The 15283-nt window shown below is 46.3% G+C and overlaps 1 protein-coding gene across 1 annotated transcript; it reads left to right on the top strand.

Annotated features, from left to right (window-relative positions):
* Positions 1-1501: 1501 nt before the first annotated feature.
* Positions 1502-14533, top strand: LOC102233023 (serine palmitoyltransferase 2-like). The gene is made up of 12 exons (XM_014474060.2): positions 1502-1824; positions 4820-5014; positions 5473-5627; positions 6718-6866; positions 7154-7278; positions 7379-7472; positions 8362-8467; positions 9975-10194; positions 10279-10405; positions 11562-11697; positions 11771-11900; positions 13157-14533. Exons 1-12 carry the CDS (start codon positions 1678-1680, stop codon positions 13274-13276), a joined length of 1704 nt encoding a protein of 567 aa, XP_014329546.1. The 5' UTR covers positions 1502-1677; the 3' UTR covers positions 13277-14533.
* The last annotated feature ends 750 nt before the right edge of the window (positions 14534-15283 follow it).

Raw genomic sequence — 15283 nt, 5'->3', positions numbered from 1 at the left:
GGTGAACTGTTCAAACGGTGAACAGTTCCAGACGGTGAACAGTTCCAGACTGTGAACAGTTCCAGACGGTGAACAGTTCCAGACGGTGAACTGTTCAAACGGTGAACAGTTCCAGACGGTGAACAGTTCCAGACGGTGAACAGTTCCAGACGGTGAACTGTTCAGACGGTGAACAGTTCCAGACGGTGAACAGTTCCAGACTGTGAACAGTTCCAGACGGTGAACTGTTCAGACGGTGAACTGTTCAGACGGTGAACAGTTCCAGACGGTGAACAGTTCCAGACGGTGAACTGTTCAAACGGTGAACAGTTCCAGACGGTGAACAGTTCCAGACTGTGAACAGTTCCAGACGGTGAACAGTTCCAGACGGTGAACTGTTCAAACGGTGAACAGTTCCAGACGGTGAACAGTTCCAGACGGTGAACTGTTCCAGACGGTGAACTGTTCAGACGGTGAACTGTTCAGATGGTGAACAGTTCCAGGTATGAGGGCCTCTGAATGAGAAGCCACCTTCACCAAATGATGTTTTGTACTTTGCCGTCTCCGTTATAACTCCTGTTCTGCTGGATTTTAAAATAATTTGCTCACTAACTCTGGGACGAGACCGCTGATATATTTACAAGTAAATTTTTTAAAAATAGCAAAAAGATTGTATTTCTAAAGTATTTTGCATTGGTGCCGTTTCATTGGTTGTTGGTGTAAAACTTTCAGTGCTTGTTTGCAGCTTTAAATCAGATGGAGCTGCTTGGCTCCAAACAGACAGAATCACGGCTGGCAGCTACAACTGGGCCGTTTTCCCACATGAACATGATCTGACGAGACGAAGACAGTTTGGGTTGGCCTTAATGGTTTTAGACACTTTAATGTGGGACACCCAGATATTTAAACTCATCCACCTTTTGGATTTCTCTCTAGTCAGCTACGATGGAAAAGTTGTTCCAAACTTTACGCTGCACTGTAAAACACATTGAGGCCATTTTATTGTATTTTATTGAGTCAAACGGTGATTTTTAATTACTGGAACCAGCTCTGCTGTCTGTTATCGAGTCTTTGGAGATACAGATACAGTGGTGGTTTCTGATATGGGTGACATGGGCAACCGCCCAGGACGGCATCTTGTGGGGGTGAACTCCCCACACCCTGCTGTTATAATTGGAGGATCTGAATGCCAACCGGACATCTGTGCTGCTACTACATGTTAGCATTCAGGGGCTATTTAAGGCTTGATAGCTTCACTGATAGGGTAAGTCTTTTTAGCACAACTTGCACACAATAGTTTTTTCTTGTGGCACTTCCACATCCTGTGGGACCGTTTGACTGTTGCAATCATAAGAACATATGATTGCAGTAATAGTTTTATTGGTTTTAATAAAATAAGAATCTTGCTATAACAAGTTTATATAATTCTAATTATAATGAGAAGCTTTATTGTTTTACTGTTTTGGTTTTCTCTGAATCAGATTAGACCACGCCCCCTGTAGATGTTTGGCCACGCCTCCTTCATCAGACGCTGTTGTGTTGATTTCCGGTATCAGGAGGTTGTATCTGCAGGTTCATCGGTGTGTGTGTGTGTGTGTGTGTGTGTCTGTGTCGGATACTGTCACCGCTTTGCACCGCAGCCGGACCGCCGGCATACATGCCAGTTACCGCCGAGGCTCCACGGCCGTTTTCCCAGCGATGACCGAGAGCCCCGCGTCCAAACCTGCCAGCAACGGGGAAGTGTGTCCGCATGCGAGGAACGGGCTGAAACCGGAGCGGAACGGCTTCCTGAAGAGTCTCCAGCAGCAGAGCCGCCACCGGGACCGGGACCGGGACGAGGAAGAGGTGAGGCCCGGGATGGGACGGCGGAAGAACCGCTGGAAGCTGCTGCGGATGCGGTTTGGTGTCCATGCGGACGCAGCAGCTCCAGGAGCCTTTCCCTCTGTTTGGTTTAAAGTTCGGACACAAAACTCCATTTGAATTATTCCTGATTTTACATTTTGAAGTCGTTCTTCAGACAACATCCCAAATTAAAGGCAGACGTGAGTGAGTTTTTATCCCCAAGCGCTGCTGTTTAATTCGGCTTACTCTCTGGACCGGGTCGATCTGCTGGGTGCCGCCCTCCCGGGTAATCAGATCTGGTTCCGTTTAGTGCATATTATCGGTGCCGAATCCGAATCTGGGTGTTTACACATGCTCACACTGGGATCAGCGAAGAAAACCTGTAAGTGAAAATAATATTTAATGTTGGTTAATAAAATTCATTTCTTTTATGCCCCAAATTTATCAGTTTCAATTCTGGAGTCCGAAGCAATAGATAAAAATGAAGCATAATTAATTTCAAGTCGTGACCCAGTCATTGGTGACTGGTGATGTTCAGCTGATTAAAGGGGATGGATCATGTAACATGAACTTTTTTAGCCCTTCAACACATTTGTTGTGTTCTGGAGTCTCTTGGACTCCAGAACTATTTCTTGAACTACGACGTCACAGTATTTGCTTCAGAGCTGCTGACCGACGTCCTGCACTGCCGGCTGACCAATTTTTCTATTCCACTATTTTTATTTCTTGTGATTTTTGTTCTCTATTGCCTCATTTTCATTTAAAGAGACGCAGCAAAACAAGTTGCTCTAACGGACCTCTGACCTTTGGAGCTACAATGGCGAGAAAATCAGACCAAAGTATTGCAGTTCCACTTAAAGACAACAACCGAGTGATTTAAATGGGGCAGTGAAGGATTTAAACACATGATATGTCCACTTTAAATGCTTAAATCCAATCTTGGCTCATGTCGGCTGCACAGTTAAACTAGGTTTATAGTTGACGCATGTGATGGGGCCAAATGTGCGTTGGCCTCCTGCGGTGTCAGGTTGTGCACCTCTTAATTTTTATAACTCAGCTGACTTTTACTCAGACTGGAGGATGTGGAAGGCGCAGGAATCCTGCATGAGGGCAGGAAGCAAGAAGCTAAACACATTGCAGCATCAGCACCACTTTAGATAATGTTTGATTTTACACAGTGTGACGTCGCCTCTGCTCCTAGTGTAAATAATTAGGCTTCAGCATTCAGTCAGTTGTTTTTACACTCAGACAGTAAAATGTAAGCTGTTATAATCAGAAAGAATGATTTCTGGCTCATGTTCCACCAGAGGATGACTCTGCTGTTGTAACTGGATCCTTTCTACGTTGTTCTGGTTTCATTGATTGATCAGGCCGTGACAGTTTGTCTTTAAAAAGATGATTTATTGTCGGTTTATTCTGATGAGAACAAACAGAAAACCATCGTGTTACAGGCTCAATTAAACTCAATTAAACTCAATTAAAAATACTAACATCATTTTACTTTATTTTTTACTTGTATCTGTTCAGCTGTAACATAAATTCACATTTAAATGAGACAAACATAAGATTAAAGTTTTCTGAAACCACTCTAAATTCAAGACGTAAAATGGTTTAAATCAACTTTGTTTTAAAAGAAAAACATTTTCATTAATTTTTTTTACTCTTCTTGTGTTTTTGTCAACTTTAAAATCCTTGTTTTAATAACACAATTAAAAAAAAAATGCAATATAACTAAAAGATAAACATTTTATGTTATTTTTCTAGAAGATTAAAACATTTCAATGAAAATTTGAGCCTAAAAAATAAATTGTGTCCAAAGTTTAAGATCCTAGAAATGGAGGTGATGTTCTGCAGGAACACGGAGGGTTTGCTGGGCCTGGGCCGATCAGCGCTCATGCACATGACGGGCTTCCAGCTCCCTCAGGTGTTTGACCCAGAGAGGCATGACCAGTCACATGCTGCAGAGGAGATCCAGAAGGCAGCAGAAACGAAATGATGTTGGCATAGAGAGCTTTTATTATTTTAATAAGATGACAGCGAGGAGCGTTTCATGGCCTCAGAAGCTCCTCCCTCCTCTGGCAGCCAAACCTGTCCAGTGCAAACTGGACCAGAACTCAGTTCTCACAGATTTAACCAGAAATTTTAAAAAATCTGATTTTTGTGGCCAAACAGTCAGGCTTTAATTTATCTTTTTTGCCAATTTCAGAAGATAATTGTCATCATCAACATCATGAGACAAAACAGTATTTTTGTGCAGAGATTTCTCCTGGCAGGTGTCCAGTAGAGCTGACCTTCCAGCTGCAGGTCAACGATTCACTGATTACTTTGGTGAATCAACAAAACAATAAATTTATCTGCTGACACCAGGAGCTTCTGGTTTAACCTGCGTGAAATATCTGATACATTTTATGAGTTTAATCAGAGCGGCTAATGGATTTATACCTTTTGTCACGTTTATATACCTGACAGCCATGTTCTCACCTCAGCAGGCATTTCTGGCGACTTTCCAACAGAGCAGGTCCAACATCCCTCCTGGTTTCCTGCCTTCAGGAAGTGGCCGTTTACCGGCGAGGTCTCCTGGTTTAGCAGAGGTTTGTAGCCTCATTCGGCTGCCATGTTTGAGCTTCAGATACACAGAAGATCTCCTCATTGCTTTGAGTCAGCTGGTTCTGTAACTTGGCAGTGCTCTGACTCTGGTTGTGAATAACCTTTTGGGTTGCAGCACTAAGCCTTGTTGCCCTGAAAGCAGAATATTTAATGAGCCTCTATTAATGGGCTTTTGTGAAACAGAGATCTAGTAATTAGGAAAAGGTTCTGATGTTTGTTGCTTCACGCTGGAGGACGGAGATGATGGATCTGCTCTAATTGAGACATGAATGTCAACGAAACAATAGAGTCTAATCAAATGTTTGCTTAAGTTGCTGAGGATGATGATGTCTTTGTGTTTCCTTGTTGCTGAAAATGTGCTATATAAATAAAATTACCTTTGTTCCTGCAGGTCCATGCTGCGCTGCATCATGGTGGCTTGTACAACCGGCCCTTCCTGGAGTCTTTTGAGGAGACGCCCATGCTGGTGGCCGTCCTCACCTACATGGGCTACGGCATCCTCACCGTCTTCGGTTACCTGCGGGACTTCCTGCGTCACTGGAAGATCGAGAGGTGCCATATCGCCAGGGAGAAGGAGGAGCAGAAGGTGAGGAGGAGCAGGAGAAATTCTCCTGTCCGCCTCGGTTCTGAGGTCCGGATGACCAATTGCACAGTCGGCGTTAAAGCGACACGTCCAGCAGTTGCTTTGATTCAACTCGATAGTTCAGATTTCTCCGTCCAGCAGCGCCAGCCGAGTTCCTCTGTAGATTTGTGTAGCAGCAGCGAAGCTCAGTAACGTCTCACGGTGAACGCCGTTGGTTCTCAGATTGAAGGTGTGGAGACAGGAAGCTGCTGTTGACACAACGTTACTTAAAGGATATGATGTCACCCATGATTTCTTCTAGGAAACAAGTGGATAAAACTCCAGTTCCTGGTGTTGACCTCCTGCAGGCAGCGGGTCCAGATAAGACCTGGAAGCTGCCAGGTCTTATCTGGACCTGGACGCCTTGGGATAAAATTCCTTCTCATCCTCCAACTCCTGCTCCGTCTCCTTCCCTTCTTCAGGACTTTGTGCCGCTCTACCAGGACTTTGAGAACTTTTACACCAGGAACCTCTACATGAGGATAAGGGACAACTGGAACAGGCCCATCTGCAGCGTTCCAGGAGCCAAGATGGACCTGGTGGACCGGGTCTCCCACGACTACAACTGGACCTTTGAGTGAGTGCTTTTGTTCTGCAGTGAGCATGTTTCTGGCCCGCGACCTGGACAACTCTGTGGACGCAGCGCCGCCTTAAAGCCAGGAGGTCCTGGGTGAGCGGCAAACTGGACATTTATTTTACAAACTAAGTGAATAAAATAAATATCCAGCTAACTCAGAGCTAGCTAAGTATTTATTTAGCTCTGAGTTAAATATTTAGTTTCAAATTACTCATTTAGTTTGTGAACTCAATATTTACTCTGAGTCAGATATTTAGTTTTTAAATCAATATTTAGCTCCAGTAAGCTAGCTAAATAATTTCTTTACAAATCAAATACTTAGCACTGGGCTAAATATTTTGGTTTTTATCTCAATATTTAGTTTGTAAAACAAATATTTAGTTTGCTAATTAAGTAGTTTGAAGTCGTGATATTTATAAATTAATAACAGTTAATAAAACTAAAGCTAAAGGACCCAAATTATTGCTGCTAGTTTTTGGCTGTAACCGTTCAGTCGCCAGCGGCTGCCTGGCGCTGTGGCTGTGAAGATGTTGCACCATCAGAGCAAAGCGACGCAGGAAAAACTCTGAGATAACAAAGTTTGGCTCAGAGAGCGATCCGCCCGTCTGACTCAAAACATGCCATATGGCTAATTAGCGTAGCTGCAGGAGCTCATGGCCGATGATGCTGGTTTGTGGTCAGGTCAGAGTTCACAGGAGCAACAAGCCGGCGCCTCGTTAGTATTTGGTCCAGTTAAACAACATGGACTGGATCCATCTGTCCAGCAGCTACATTAGAAGCCAGGTGAGATTATAAATGCATTCGGTGTAAAGTTTGAGCTGTAGTCTGATGACTCTGACATTTTACTGTTTGGACATTTTGACCATTTTTAAATCTGGAGGAGAAACTTGAAGCCTGATAACGTCCCACAGCTCCACTCCTTCCCTCCTTGTTGTCCGTTCCTTCCTTCCTTCTCTTCACCATCGTGCCCTCTGACCTCCTCAGGAGTCTTCCTGGTCTCTCCTGTTCTGAGGTGTACTTCCAGCTGTGCAGGTGTAATGCGCCCAGTTGCCTTCACCGCCTCCCCTCTGTGTCTCTGCTCTCCTCCCAGATACACGGGCCGGACCGTGAAGGCTGTCATTAACTTGGGCTCCTATAATTACCTGGGCTTCGCTGAGAATACGGGCCGCTGTGCTGACGCTGCAGCCGAGGTCAGCATAGCGTACGGCGTTGGAGTGGCCAGCACCCGGCAGGAGATCGGTACAAACACGCCGCAGAGTTTTAACGATGCTGCGGGGAAAACCCTCCAGGTCTGACCAGAGGTTTTACATCCTCAGAAAGGTTCCTAAACTAAGACCTGGGCGACCTTTGACCTTTTAGTTCCAGCTTTCAGTGAAACGTTTCCTACCTTTCTTTGCTTTCTGTTCTCTCAGTTTCTTTCTTTACAGTTTCCATAGCAGCCAGAGTCCAGTTAACTTGATGATTATTTGTCTCCTCTCCGACGGTCAGCTGATCATTCAGATGGTTTTTAAATGTTTGTGATTCAGGGAACCTGGACATCCATGAGGAGATGGAGAACCTGTTGGCCAGGTTTCTGGGGGTGGAGTCGGCCATGGCGTTTGGGATGGGGTTCGCTACCAACTCCATGAACATCCCGGCTCTGACTGGCAAGGTGAGGCCACTCTGCTCTTCATCTTCCACATTTCTTCTCATGCTTAAGAGAGAGACGCAGGAACGGTGGATCCTGAACGTCCAGGGCTTTAACTCTGCAGGGCTGCCTGATTCTGAGTGACGAGCTGAACCACGCCTCTCTGGTCCTGGGAGCCAGACTGTCCGGTTCCACCATCAGGGTCTTCAAACACAACAGTGAGTCACAAATCACAGCTCACATTTAAACCGCTTTTAGCATCTTCCTGTTATCTGCTGAAAGCCTTGCTCTCTCTCCCCGTCTAGCAGCTGAAATGATTTGTCAGTCATCTTCCACAGTGAAGCTGCTAGAGCTTCTGTACCCTTGGGCAAGACATTTTTCACCCGGAGTCGCCTGCTGATCTGTATTGGTGTGTAAATGAGCTTTGATTGGCCTGAATAAGTAGAAAAGCTCCGTTTTAATTCAGTTCATTTATCATGTGGTTCATTCATTGAGCAGGAGAAGGTCGGCAGAAAACGACACAAAATGGAAGTTAATTGATATTAAAAATAATCTGAGTCTCAATCACTCCCTGAGGTCCAAACCTTATAGTGTGTAATGATAGATTTGGGCCTCCAGGGGGCGACATGGCTATCCAGATGTTGAAGTTAGCGCTTTAACATTAGCAGAACTGACATTCACACACATGAACTCTGATTTAAAACCAGACAAAATATTTACAGTCAGATGTTTTCAGCCTCACCAGAGGAGCTGAATGTGTATTTAAAGGGGCAGCACCCAAATTCATCGGATCAAGTCATCGACTCATTTTAAGGCCTTTTTTCCAAATTCTGCACAGACTTTAGGGGCTGAAAACAGAAAACGGAAGGCTGTGGTTCTGGTGAATGTGGGTCGGATCCCAGGAAGGCAGATACTCCTGCAGGTTCAGATATACTGAGGCTTCAGTCCACGGGTGGACAGAGTCCAACAGAACCATCTATCAGACGGTCTGAATGTGTGATAAACCCCAGAGACGATGCGTCCTCAGTGGTCTCCCTGTCAGTGGCTTTACTATCTGCTGGATCCTTCATGCTGATCTGTTTCATTTGGAGCGGTTCTGTCTGACAGACATGCAGAGCCTGGAGAAACTGCTGAGAGAAGCTATAGTTCATGGCCAGCCACGGACCCACCGGCCCTGGAAGAAGATCCTCATCATGGTGGAAGGCATCTACAGGTGAGGCCGGCCCCTAACACTCCCCTCCTCCTGGGCCCCTAACACTCCCCTCCTCCTGGGCCCCTAACGCTCCCCTCCTCCTGGGCCCCTAATGCTCCCCTCCTCCTGGGCCTTAACGCTCCCCTACTCCTGGGCCCCTAACGCTCCCCTCCTCCTGGGCCCCTAACGCTCCCCTCCTCCTGGGCCCCTAACACTCCCCTCCTCCTGGGCCTTAACGCTCCCCTCCTCCTGGGCCCCTAACGCTCCCCTCCTCCTGGGCCCCTAACGCTCCCCTCCTCCTGGGCCTTAACGCTCCCCTCCTCCTGGGCCCCTAACGCTCCCCTCCTCCTGGGCCCCTAACACTCCCCTCCTCCTGGGCCCCTAACGCTCCCCTCCTCCTGGGCCCCTAACGCTCCCCTCCTCCTGGGCCCCTAACGCTCCCCTCCTCCTGGGCCCCTAACACTCCCCTCCTCCTGGGCCCCTAACGCTCCCCTCCTCCTGGGCCCCTAACGCTCCCCTCCTCCTGGGCCCCTAACGCTCCCCTCCTCCTGGGCCCCTAATGCTCCCCTCCTCCTGGGCCTTAACGCTCCCCTCCTCCTGGGCCCCTAATGCTCCCCTCCTGATGGTTCCCTAACGCTCCCCTGCTGTTGGGCCCCTAATGAGTGAGAGATGCACTGAATGTAAAGAATACAAAAGGGTCAGAGGTCATTCCTCGTCTCCAGTTGGTATCACAGTTTGTAGGACAGACTGCATTCGGCTCCAGATCCCCAGAATCTGTTGGACTTTTGATGAAGATCATGATTCCGCTTTTCAACTGAGATAATTGTGAGATCCACATATCAGCTATAGGGGCCCGAGATGCTGACCGTCTCTCTAGTTTATATTTCTTGGCCAGAAATAAGAGAATTACCAGCAAAGATTTAGTATCTGCCTCATGTAGAGTCTGGAGCCGATTAGTAGGAACCGTTTACCAACCGTCTCTGGTATCAGATGAAACGCTTTCCAGAAAATGTTTATATTGCAAGAATAAATGTGCTGCTTTGTGTCTTGCTTTTATTCAAAGATGTGACGCATCAGGAAACATCCTTGAAGGCGAACATGTGTGTAATAACTTTGGTAGAAGAATTTAAAGTTCTGCTCATGTAACCTCAGTTCTGTTCAGTTGGGGAAAAACCCATCCCAGATTTCCTCCCAGTCTGCTGCAGGTCCTGCTGCAGGTTCTGCTTCAGAACCTGAGGAACCAGATAATAAACTACAGATATTCAACCCATTCTGTCAGTTTCATTTTACTCCTGCACTGACTGGACAGACTGAAGCTGTTTTCATGTGTTTGTCTAGTGAAGCTGTTGGTATATTGAACGTTGCTGCAGTTATCCAGCATAATCTGGAAGAAAAATGAGAAGCTGATTCCTGTTGTTATTATTATTTCAACTGTGTCTGTTTGAGTCGGGACTGTTTTCCTGCATCAGATCAGACGATTCTGACCCTCCAGAACCTGCTTGACCTCTCCGCCTGTTTGGTCCTGCAGCATGGAGGGCAGCATAGTGCGGCTGCCGGAGGTGATCGCCCTGAAGAGGCGCTACCGGGCCTACCTGTACCTGGACGAGGCCCACAGCATCGGCGCCCTGGGCCCCAGGGGGCGAGGCGTGGTGGATCACTTCGGCCTCGACCCGCGAGACGTGGACGTCATGATGGGAACCTTCACCAAGAGCTTCGGAGCCGCAGGGGGTTACATCGCAGGGAAGAGGGTGAGGTTCTGCAGGAGACCCAAGCCGCGCTGGCCCGTCTGAGCAGAACTGGGTCCGGTTACAGCTGCTTGGTTTGTGCTGCAGGAGCTCATCGATTACCTGCGCTGCCACTCCCACAGCGCCGTGTACGCCACCTCCATGTCTCCTCCTGTGGTGGAGCAAATCATCACTTCTATGAAGTGCATTATGGGAGAAGATGGAACAACGATTGGTACGCATCATTTATGCTTCTCTCCCGTTAGCGATGTCATTTACATCATTTTCTTCCTTTCAGTGCAATAAATGCTCATTTTCTAACATGAATAATAATAATTGCAATAACTAACAGAGTGTTACAATTATTTTATCACACTAATAATTTTCGGAGCTGTCAGAGCTCATAAATTAAAGAAATAAAGTAATTTATTAGGAAGGTTTTTCTTCCAGAATCAGCTCCTGCAGTCTCACTAGTGGCCACCAGGGGTCAGCACAGCGCAGTAAAATCAGGAACCAGCTTTACTTCACATCTTTTTATCACCTGCCTGTGGTTTTGTCCTCGGAAAGGTTTTCTTTTTCAGCCCATAATTTTTCCTGAATGTTGATCAGCTGGAGTGTTTTCATGTTTCAGCTCCAGATCAGCTGAATTCAGGAAGCCGTTCCTTTACAGCAGTGACAGAATGACAGACATTTACAGACAACCGTCTCCCAGACAAATAAAAAATAACTCCATCAAAGAGGGCGGGGCCAGGCGGCCTTGAGGGCGGGGCTGTGGTCAGGAAGACATTGTTACTAATATTTCTACTTTGTTGCTATATTTAGCAACTATTTCGACTTCTAGCAACTTGTTTTGTTTGAAAACATCGGTGAGCAACGGATCTGGTGACTTTAGAAAAAAGTCAACAATTCTAGTGACGCTTGGTGACTTTTTGCACATGTATGTAAACGACATGCACTGGAATCTGGATTATGAACGACGAGTCCGGCTTTCATTCAGACAAATCTGTCACTTTTTTACTAGTGAAAATAATTATTTGGGGTTTTAGCAAAAAATGTTTTACAAATTACAAATAAAGACACAATATAAAATATGAAAATAGAAAATACACACTTTAAAAATCCATAACCAGCAAAGCAGAAAACAAAATAACCCAAAACTAAAATCAGCATTTCCTGTGGGGTCAAAGGTCAGGGCACAGAAGAGTCTTAAGAAGTGATTTAAGTGACATTGGTTTGATGTGCTCTGACCTTTGACCAGGAACCTGAACAGAACCAACTGGACCAGCATGGTGAAGGTGGTTCTGCCAGCAGGGTGTACTTAGTTTCTACCAAACGTCAGGGTGTGTTTTCTTTCTACAGATTGTCAGCTGCTCTTGTCTGTTCTGGTCCAGGTTCTGACCGGATCCGGCAGCTGGCCCAGAACACCGCCTACTTCCGACGGAGACTTCGGGAAATGGGCTTCATCATCTACGGGAACGACGACTCGCCCGTCGTTCCCATGATGCTCTACATGCCCGCCAAGATAGGGTGAGGCTGCAGCTGCTGACCTTTGACCTCAGGCCGCCGGGCGCTGACGTTTCCCTCCTGTGTGTCCCGTCAGAGCGTTCGGCCGCGAGATGCTGAGCAGAAACATCGGCGTGGTGGTGGTGGGCTTCCCAGCCACGCCCATCATCGAGTCGCGGGCGCGCTTCTGCGTGTCGGCGGCTCACTCCAGAGAGCTGCTGGACCAGGTGAGAAACGGCGGCGGCAGATTTCATCCTTTCTGTTTCTGAGCAAATCCTCGTTCCTCTGAATTTAAAACTTCAGGTTCAAAAACCCACAGAGAATAACGGCTGAAGAGGAAAGTCACACGAATTTACAAACATCACATTTATTGATTCCACAAAACAGCCGATATTTTAGATGCATTAATGCTGCTGTGGTTCAAACATAAATAAGACTCTGAAGCTCGTTGAGGTTTTTGATTCTGTTTCTCATATTTCAGGTTGATTCTGGAGTAGAAGGAGAAATGAAATATTCTGACGGTTCTGGGCTTGGACCTCACACACAGGTCTAGTCAAATCCTGTGGATCGGGTCGACATGTTCAGATGGATCAGAAACATGTAAACCGATATCAAACCCGATTCTTCTTCTCCTGTGAAAACAGCAGAGGTGAAGAGGAAGAGCGGCTTCGTCTTCCTCTCCTGCTTTGAGTTGTTTCTGTTTCTTTCATCCTCCTCTGATCAGATCTTCGTTTTCTTGATCCACATGAACACGTGACCCTGAATCCTTTAATCTTCATGCGTCTCCTGCTGACCACATAAATGTGTTGGCCTTCACATGGAGAGAGAAGCTGGATGGAGGCTGCAAAAGGCAGCAGGCGGTGGGAGGGGCCAACGTTTTATCTCTTTATGGTTTTGGCTGACTTTGGGATAAACTCTTATCTTCATGCTGGTTGGAGCTTTTACCTGTTGCCAAAGAAAGTTAACATGAGAGATCAGACCAAACATAACAGAAATGTTCTGGTTTTGGCTGGAAGTCGTTGCTAAAGAGGTTTCCTACTCAGAGAGCTATGGAAAGTTAAGTGGAAGGACAGCGCTGGCTTCTTCTGCAACAAGAACGCATCCTCCACTGTTTATGCAGTAGTTTGAATTTTGGCACGACTGCCGAGCCACAGGATACGGGTCGTGTGAACGAGAGGCTCTTTCTGGTCCAGTTCAGTCTGACTGGGAAAACAAAACGATGCTCTGAAGGTTTTCCTGCTCAGATGAAGAGAAGGAAACTCTGACTGCAACGTCCTGTTGGTTCCTCTGTGATGACCCCCTGAGGAAATAACAATCCAGACAATTTCAATATTTGTGTTGAACCAAAAAAATTCAAATATTTAGCTTAGACTGAAGAATAGAAGCTGATGTTTAAGATGTTCCATTTCCTGACTGCCGTCAGAGCAGCATGTCTCTGTTTGAGGCTAAAAGCTGAAACATTTAGTCATAAATGTCTCCACAGGCGCTGAGTGCCATCAGCGAGGTCGGTGACCTTCTTCAGCTCAAGTATTCGCGTCACAGGATCCAGCCGTCTGGGGCGCGACCCTTTGATGACGGCGTCTACGAGGACGTCGATGACTAACGCCAGGTCAAAGGTCAAGATGCATCACAAGTCTTCCATCAGGATGGAGATGTTGTCCCTGCGGTCCCTGGCTCACCGTAACACCCCACCCAGCCACATCCTGGCCTCTCACTGCACTCTGACTTAAAGCTCGAAAGAAGCTCCTCTTCTTCTCATTCTGTGTTTTTCAGGATCGGGTCAGGGTTAGGGGTCAGGGTTAGGGGTCAGGGATAGGGTTAGGGTGAGTCTCTATAGGGTTAATTAGGGTTAGGGTGAGTCTCTGGAGGCAGCCGTCGCTTCACGTTACAGAAACCAATGATGCTGTCATTTAACCACTACTAATGTTCAGCTGAAAGTTCTGGATGTTTTCCAGCTGAGCTTTTTCATCTGTCTGTAAAATATGATGTTTGACCAACAAAATAGTTTCCTGTTGCTTTGTTTTGCTCGATGAGTGACGTGTTCATATCTCCTGTCATCTGGTTGGTCTAAGGTTCAGGATCTGGATGTTTCTTTTCATGCTGAGCTTTTGAAGGATGAAGATATTTGTTCCATGAAAAAACAGCAGCAAACTTCAGATCAGAACCTGTTCTGGTAAAAAGCAAATAAATCTTATTTCAGTTTCTGGAGTTTACACATTAAATCCCAGCAACTGCTCTGGCCTTTCCCAGATTATAAAACAGTTTCAAGATGACTAGAGTAGATTATGTCAGATTACGATGTTAGAGGACGAAGGATCACAAAGGGCCACTTGGGGGCAGTGTTGAGCAGGATGTTATATTTCAGGTATCGTTAATGTTCCAGATTTTGACATATTTGTCCAGTTGAACGGATTCTTTCCTTCCACACCTGAAGCTTCAGAGGCAGAAACGCTGAAGGTGATGCAGATGGGCGGAGCCACCGACTGACGAGTTGGTGATCGACAGCAAGATGCTCTGGTTCAAACGAGCCCAGACCATCATTCCTCCACCACTGTGCTGGACTGTTGGCCTCTGGTGTTTGTGCTGGTTTCCTCCGTCTCGGTTCTGTCCGTCTCGGTTCAGATCCAGACGTTCTCTGATGGATTTTAGTGCCTTGAAGTCATTTTTTTTTACAGATTTGGAAAATGCTGAGCATCTTTATTTTTGGTCTTTACCCGAAGTTGTGAGCGCTGGATGTGTTTCTGTTGACTCATTTCTTGCATTTCATCATCCAAGATGCTCCAGAGCTGTTAATATATGAGCTGCCACTGTTCCAGTTCAATCAGCACATCATTAAAACAATACAGATCTGGAGACGCCTGCAGCCTCTTTATTACAACTGCTCTACTGCATTATTCTCTACATTAATCTGTAACAACATTGGAAACAGTTTCATGAGATTACAGCACGTTTGATAGATTAACTATAAGTACATCAAGCCACCAAGAACTGCAACTGGACATCCTCGTTCAGACAAAGATGACGATTGAATAATCAGAAATACTTTATTATATACTGGTCGGGTAGAAATACTTTACCTGACCAGAAACTTTCTAGACTTTGTCTGAATGCATCGTGTTGTCAGTCTGCGCTGGACAAGACTCCGTCTCAAAGCGACCAGCCAGGCAGCCGTTCATCCCCAGAGAACGTTTACGGCAACTAACTGACCTAACAGTCGTGTTTTTGGACTGTGGGAGGAAGACGTGTGAACTCCAGCCTTTCACAGACTCCAGAGTGGGATTTGAACCCAGAACCTTCTTGCTGCAAGGCAGCAGTCCAAGTCACTGCTCCATTGTCCAAATCTGATCAGAAATATATAAACATAAATTAAATGGGGAAATAAACTGTTGCACAGATGGGGCCCAGATGGGCTTTCCTGTTGGTTCCTCTGGGTAAAACCAGTTTACCCAGAGGAACCTGGGTAAACTGGTTTTACTGTGTTTGAGTCACAGGTTGAGAATTACAACGAGACCCACTAGCTGAAGCAGAACCCGTATGGGGCCCACAGACACACTGACCAGACATTTTCTGTATATTCACATTTAAAGTCCACTCTCGCTCAGTCATGTTT

Source organism: Xiphophorus maculatus, chromosome 19 (assembly GCF_002775205.1).
Source record: "Xiphophorus maculatus strain JP 163 A chromosome 19, X_maculatus-5.0-male, whole genome shotgun sequence".
Lineage (NCBI taxonomy): Eukaryota > Metazoa > Chordata > Actinopteri > Cyprinodontiformes > Poeciliidae > Xiphophorus > Xiphophorus maculatus.
This window is presented reverse-complemented; position numbering and strand designations above follow the sequence as displayed.

What these genes read in the sequence shown, in the direction of transcription:
- LOC102233023 (XM_014474060.2), top strand. Translation starts at nt 1,678, where the DNA reads ATGACCGAGAGCCCCGCGTCCAAACCTGCCAGCAACGGGGAAGTGTGT. An exon ending in GACTACAACTGGACCTTTGA is followed by an intron (nt 5,628 to 6,717) that starts GTGAGTGCTTTT and finishes CTCTCCTCCCAG; the next exon opens with ATACACGGGCCGGACCGTGA. An exon ending in AGAAGATGGAACAACGATTG is followed by an intron (nt 10,406 to 11,561) that starts GTACGCATCATT and finishes GTTCTGGTCCAG; the next exon opens with GTTCTGACCGGATCCGGCAG.